The sequence below is a fragment of the Nannospalax galili genome, unplaced genomic scaffold, assembly GCF_000622305.1.
Source record: "Nannospalax galili isolate Female #2095 unplaced genomic scaffold, S.galili_v1.0 scaffold321, whole genome shotgun sequence".
NCBI lineage: Eukaryota > Metazoa > Chordata > Mammalia > Rodentia > Spalacidae > Nannospalax > Nannospalax galili.
The window spans coordinates 3,645,310-3,652,455 of record NW_008345972.1 but is presented as its reverse complement, the minus strand read 5'-3'; the positions used below and the strand labels follow the sequence as shown (position 1 = coordinate 3,652,455).

The following is a 7,146-nucleotide window of genomic DNA, read 5'->3' as shown; positions in this document are numbered from 1 at the left end:
TTCACCCTCTTGAGAGTCCCAGCATGGCTTAAGACTTACATTGACACAAGACAGATTAATAGGAAAACGCATACAAAATGACATCAATTTTATGTGATATAGGAGCTCACAAGGGAACAAAACCATGACACAGTTGTTTGTATATTACCAGAGAATAGTAGACTGTGAAGGAACAACTAAAATTATGTGAGGAGGGCTGGCAAGATGGCTCAATGGGTAAAGATGTCTGCTGTCATGCTTGATGATCTGAACTGAATTCCTGGGTTCCACATGACCTCCATATGTGTGCCATGGCATACCATGCACACACACACACACAAATAAATAAATAAGCTAAAGAAATGGCTCAGCAGTTAAGAGCACTGAGTACTCTTGAAGAGAACTTAGGTTTGGTTCCCAGGACCCTACATAGCAGGTAACGATTGTCTGAAACTCCAGTTCCAAAAGATCCAACATACTCTTCTAGCCTCTTCGGGTATTGCACTCATAGGTGCACTTACATACGTGCAGTGTCTGAAAAAATAAGGTGGAGAATCAATTTAGGAATAATCCTGGCATCAACCCCTAAACCCCTAGTCTCCACATGGGCCCACATGCATACCACACACACACACACACACACACACACATACACACACACACACACACACCACCACCACCAACAACAACAACAACAAAAAGAACATCAACAATAAAACAAATCCAAACCACCAAAACCAAACCAAACAAAAGGAGTTCAAGGTCATCCTCCATTACATAGTCAATTCAAGGTCAGGAAGGGATACTTGAGACCCTGTCTCAAAAAAGGGGAGGGAGGCGAACTGGAGAGATGGTTCAGTGGTTTCTAGCTGCTCTTACAAAGGACCCAGGTTCAAGCTGGGTGTGGTGGCGCACACCTTTAGTCCCAGCACTCAGGAGGCAGAGGCCGGCGGACCTCCGTGAGTTCAAGGCCAGCCTGGTCTACATAGTGAGTTCCAGGCCAGCTGGGGCTATAGGGAGACTGTCTCAAAAAGACCAAAAAAATAAAATAAAATAAAATCAAAACAAAGAACCCAGGTTCAATTCCAAGAACCCACATGGTGGCTAACAACCAACTGTAACTCCAGTTCAAAGGGGATCTGATGCCCCTTCTGGCTCCACAGACATGGGTACATTTATATACATGCAGGCAAAACATTCATATACATAAAAATAAATAAAAATTTTATACCATGTGTGGTGGCGCACACCTTTAGTCCCAGCTCTCAGGAGGCAGAAGCAGGCAGATCTCTGTAAGGTTGAGGCCAGCTTGGTCTACATAATGAATTCTAGGTCAGCTGGGGCTACAGGAGACCTTGTCTATAAAAAAATTTTTTTAAGGAATCATTTTTGCAAAGTCTATACAGACTCATCTCAACATTGGGGATAATGGGAATAAGGATTCATGGTTACGAGTACTTGTTCTTCTTCCACAGGACTTAAATTCAGTTCCCAGAAACCATGTCAGGAGCTCTAGGAGGTCTGCCACCTCTTCTGTCCTCTGGACACCTACATGATGCAGGCACACACACACACACACACACACACACACACACACACTCACACTCATAATGTGCTCAGACTGGTCTTGAATTTGTTCTGTAGCCCAGACAGGTTTTTTTTTAAATCTTTTATTTTTTTTAATTTTATATGTATGAGTGTTATACCTGCATGTACATAAGTGCACCCATGTCATGCAATGCCTGCGGAGGTCAGAAAAAGGCGGATTCCCCTGGAACTGGAGTTACCCATGGTTGTTAGCCGCCCTGTGGGTGCTGGGAATTGAACCCAGGTCCTCTGTAAGAGCAGTCAGTACTCTCAACCACTGACTATTCAGCCCCCCAGACAGGCTTTTAACTAAATATCTTCCTGCCACAGCCTCCCAAGTAGTTGGCATTACAGACTTGCACCTACCAGGAATGTCTTTTATTTTTCCAGCTTTTTTTTTTTTTTTGGTCTTTTTTGAGACAGGGTCTCCCTGTAGCCCCAGCTGTCCTGGAACTCACTATGTAGACCAGGCTGGCCTTGAACTCACAGAGATCCTCCTGCCTCTGCCTCCCAAGTGCTGGGATTAAAAGTATGTACTACCACACCTGGAATGATTTTATTTTTAATTACATGTATATGTGTATGTATGCCATAAGTGTTTGGGTGCCCAAGGAGGTCAGAAAAGAGCATCAGATGCCCTGGAGCTGGAGTTAAAGGCAGTTGTGAGTACCTCACATGAATGCTGAGAAATGAATTGGGTTCTCTGCAAGAATAGCAAGTGACCTAAATCACTGAGCCATCTCTCTAGCCCCCTTTTTCTCTTTAAAATATTTGTGTGTGTGTGCGTGGTGGTGGTGGTGTGTGTGTGTGTTTTTGTACATGCGAGTGTAGTACTCATCGAGGCAAGAAGATGGTTTTGGATTCCCTGGAACTGGAGTTACAGGTTGTTGTGGGCCATCTGACCTGGGTGCTGGGAACCAAGTTGGGGTCGTCTATAGGAGAAGATGTGCTCTTAACCACTGAGCCAGTCTCCAACTCAACTGTATGTACTATGTGGTACACTAGAAAAGGAAGAACTATGGAAACAAGCTGGGTATAGTGTTGCACACCTGTAATTCCACCACTCAGAAGGTTAAGGCAGGAAGATGGTGAGTTCCAGGCCAGTTGGGGCTATATAGGGAATACAAGCCAGCCTGAGCCACATAGTGAGAACCCACCTTTAAAATCCAAGGGCTGGACTTCGTTGAGCGCAAGCAACATATCAGCCTCCGAGACCGTTAGGCTAAGGCTTCAGTTTGACTACCGGCCGCCAGCCACCCCGCACTGCTTGAACAAACGCCGAGTCGTCACGGATCTCATCAGCCTCATCTGCCAGCGCTTCGGCTTCAGTTCCAGGGCGCTCCTGGGCCTCTACCTGGAAGGGGGGCTCCTGCCCCCCGCCAAGAGCGCACGCCTGGTGCCGGACAACGACTGCCTCAGGGTTAAGTTAGAAGACAGAGAAACGCCTGAGAACTTGGTACTAGTCAGTAATGGTGATGACTCTTATTTCACACCTAGAAAAGCAAAGAAGTGGCTTTTAGGTTGGTGGAGGACGAAGAATTGGAGCTAGGTTACAAGTGTTTCAAGAAGCATTGGAAGAAACAAAAGAGCAACAGCCACAACGAGAATGCCTTGGATCTGGAAACAAAACCTGTCTCAGATCAGCCTGGGAGGGAAAAAAGCAAGAGAAAAAGTAAAGTGACAGCACAGCAGATGAGGAGGAGGAGAGCAAAAAGAAGTCACCAGAAAGGAAGGAGAAATGTGAACACAGGAAACAGAGCAGGAACCCCAAGTCTCCTAAAGCGCAGAAAGAGTGGAGCCTGCAGAACTGCAGTCTTCCCAAAGGCGCCCCGAGAAGCAACCTTGCCAAAGCCCGCAGGAAAGGCAGGGCCAGCGCTGGACCCAAAGGTGGTCCCAACTCTGTCCCTGAGTCTGAGTCTTCTGGGGAGTCATCCAGCAATGGTCAGGGCAGTGTCACAGCGAAGGGTGGCAACGCCGCAGACAAACTGTCAGCTGAACTGTTAAAAGTTGGGCTGGCTACAAAAACCACAGCACTCAACAAATCCATGTTCACCTTCAATCCCAGCAAGGGCAAGGCCACCAGAGCCTCTTCTTCCAGTTCATATTTCAGCTCAGATTCAGATAAAAAGTGTGTGGTGTCCAAGAATACTTCCCCCAGTGCTGCAGACCTCCTAAAGACAGCAGGCCTCTTTGCAGGGCGAGGGTGTCCAGGCCCAGGGCTGCTGTTGCAGACTCCAGGTACTATAGGATGGAAGCCTTCAGACTCAAGTAAAGGCAGACAGGATCCTGGTCTCCCCGGTGTGTCTGTACCCACCAATTTGGGAAGAGGATGGGGGCGAGGAGAGGACTTCTTGTCTTGGAGGGGACCAAGGGGCCAGGGCATATGGGGCAAAGGTCAAGGTCAAGGGCATGCTATCTTCTGCATTTTGAATAGAAACCTGGAGTGTCAGAAGGAGCAGCAATTAAATGAGATAGTAACTAACTCATCCCACCATTATCCAGAATCCAGTAGAGATACATGAGAAGGATTATAGTCTATTACCACTGTTGGCAGCTGCCCCTCAAGTTGGAGAAAAGATTGCATTTAAGCTTTTGGAACTAACATCCAACTACTCTCCTGATGTCTCTGACTACAAGGAAGGAAAAATATTAAGCCATGATCCAGAGACCCAGCAAGTAGATATAGAAATTCTCTCATCCTTACCTGCCTTGAAAGAACCTGGGAAATTTGATTTGGTCTATCACAACGAAAATGGAACTGAGGTGGTTGAGTACACTGTGGCACAGGAGAGGAGGATTACTGTGCTTTGGAAAGAGTTGATTGATCCAAGACTGATTATTGAATCTGCAAGTAACATCTCGAGTGCATGATGGGTCTAAGTCCAACCTCTCCACCTCATTTATAAATGTGTTATTTATGAAAGTGACCACAGCCTGAACTTCTATTTTAAAGAGCATTTGAAAGTTGTATGAGTTGTTTTTTTTTTTTTTGTTATCCTCACACTTTACCATATAGGGGGAAAAAATCTACCTCATCATTTAAAGTAATATAAGTGTTGGTTTATAGACCTTTATTTTCTCCCAGATTAATTCAGTTAACCCAATTTAAGGGTGACATTCCCTGTAGGCATACCAATGTGGCAGACAGCAGTATATGTTTGCTTCTCTTCTATTTTTTTGACCATCAGGTAGCAATCGTCAGTAGGAGTCTTGTTTCCATAAGTTTTCTTAAGTCATTTAAATATACGCAGGCATGTTACTTGACCTTATTTTTGGCCGTGTGAGTTGTTCCATTGAACTTGGCTTTTAATTTCAAGTTTTTTTTTTTTTTTTTTTTTTTTGAGACAGGGTCTCCCTGTAGCCCTAGCTGACCTGGATTCACTATGGAGATCAGGCTGGCCTTGAACTCACAGAGATCCACCTGCCTCTGCCTCCTGAGTGCTGGGATTAAAGGCATGCACTACCACGCCCAACCAAGTCTTTTATTCTTGCAATTCACAAGACTTACTTTGTTGTAGGTGATGAGTTAAGGAATCCTTTCACATTTTCCAACTTTAAAATAAGAGATTTTTGAGACCCTGTGTAGAGAGCAAAAAGACCTTGTTGTATGTGCCTGGAGGAGAGCTGGGTTCCACTTGGTGAAGGGTTGGCTATAAACCTCACACCAGGGAGCATGCCACCTTCCCCCAGGATGTCTAGCACCTGACTCAGCATGCTGAAGTGAGCCGCTTGAACAGAAACTTCCTTTTCTGTTATTATTCAACACAAAGCTAAATGGCTAAATATAAACTGTGAAAATTGCTTTCTTTTAACAGAAGATCAGATCCCTCCAGCTTTGCAGATTTTTAAATAAAATCCTATTGAACTAAAAAAAAAAAAAAAAAATCCAAGGGCTGTGCTAGGCATGGTGGTTCATGTCTGCAATCTCAGCACTTGGGAAGCTGAGGCAGGAAGATAAGCAAGGTTTCAAGGATAGCCTGGGTCACACAGTAAGTACCAGAAAAGCCTGGTCTACAAAGTGAGACCCTGTCTCAAAAACCAAAAACAGAATCATCATCATCATCCAAGTGCTGGAAATCTGGCTCAGCAGTAGAGCACTTGCCTACTATGTGCAAAGCTCTGGCTTCAATGCCCTGTACAAGAAAAAAGAAAAAATTAGCTACAGAGACAATAAAAAATCAGTGATTTTGAAGTATGGTGGGGAAAGAATGGTGAATAGGTAGAGCACAGAGGGATTTGAGGGCAGTGAGACTATTCTGTGTGAGACTGTAATTGTGTATCCACACCATTATGCATTTGTCAGAACTCAGGGAAAGCACAACACCCAGAGTAGACTGTAATGGGTAATAATGTGTCCCTGGGCTCATCAGTTGTAACAAATGTATTCTTTCTGAGCCAGGCATGGTGGCGCAGGCCTTTAATCCCAGTACTTGGGAGGCGGGGACAGGCAGATCTTTGTGAGTTCGAGGCCAGCCTGGTCTACATAGTGAGTTCCAGGACAGCTGGGGCTACAGGGAGACCCTGTCTCAAAAAGGCCAAAAAAAAAAAAAAAGTATTCTTTCTGATGCAGGATCTCAGCAGTGGAAGAGGTTGTGCACTTGGGGGCAGGGAGTTATGGGAACTCCCTGTGCTTTTCTGCTAAATATTACTGTGAGCTTAAAATTTCTCTCATAACTAAAGTCTATTTAAAAAATAAATCGGCAGCTGTTATCGCACATACCTTCAATCCCAGCACTCGGGAGGCAGAGGCAGGTGGATCTCTGTGAGATGGAAGCTAGTCTAGTCTATATAGCAAGTGCCAGACCAGCTAGATCTACAGGAAAACCCTGTCTCAAAAATAAATAAATAAATAAATAAATAAATAAATAAATAAATAAATAAATAAATAAAAATTGGCCATAAATCTAAGGGCTTATTTCTGGATTTTAAATTCTAGTCCATTAACATCCATGTTACCACAGTCTTAACTATTATTGCTTTGTAGTCAGTTTAAAGATCAGGAGCGGGGGCTGGAGAGATAGCAAAGGAACCAGACTGGGTTCCTAGTATTTCAGGAAAGATCATGCAGGACATCAGGAGTGTACAGGAAGTAGGTATTTTATCTAGGCTGCAGCCTTGTCCAGCTGTATCAAGCCTCAAAATCTGGATCCGAATTAAGGGGAATTCAAACATTTGATAGGCTTACATATTCATATGCATTATACATATTTTATTTTATTTATTTATTTACTTTGGTCTTTTTGAGACAGGGTCTCCCTGTAGCCCCAGCTGTCCTGGAACTCACTATGTAGACCAGGCTGGCCTTGAACTCACAGAGATCTGCCTGCATCTGCCTCCCAACTGCTGGGATTAAAGGCGTGCGCCACCATGCCCAGCCGCATTATACATATTTTAAAGCACCACAGTAAAGTTTCATTTCTCAAAACAGCTTAAATTTTTCTTATCTTTCTTTCTTTCTTTCTTTCTTTCTTTCTTTCTTTCTTTCTTTCTTTCTTTATTTCTTTATTTATTTATTGGTCTTTTTGAGACAGGGTCTCCCTGTAGCCCCAGCTGGCCTGGAACTCACTATGTAGACCAGGT

At 44.2% G+C, this 7,146-nt stretch overlaps 1 protein-coding gene across 1 annotated transcript; it reads left to right on the top strand.

The window, feature by feature from the left end:
• The first annotated feature begins 204 nt into the window (after nt 1-204).
• Nucleotides 205-4,452, top strand: LOC103741489 (coilin-like). Its single transcript, XM_008842301.2, is given in 5 exon segments — nt 205-216; nt 2,738-3,074; nt 3,077-3,250; nt 3,253-4,055; nt 4,057-4,452. Coding segments are annotated over 5 exon segments (1,707 nt in total). The 3' UTR covers nt 4,438-4,452.
• The last annotated feature ends 2,694 nt before the right edge of the window (nt 4,453-7,146 follow it).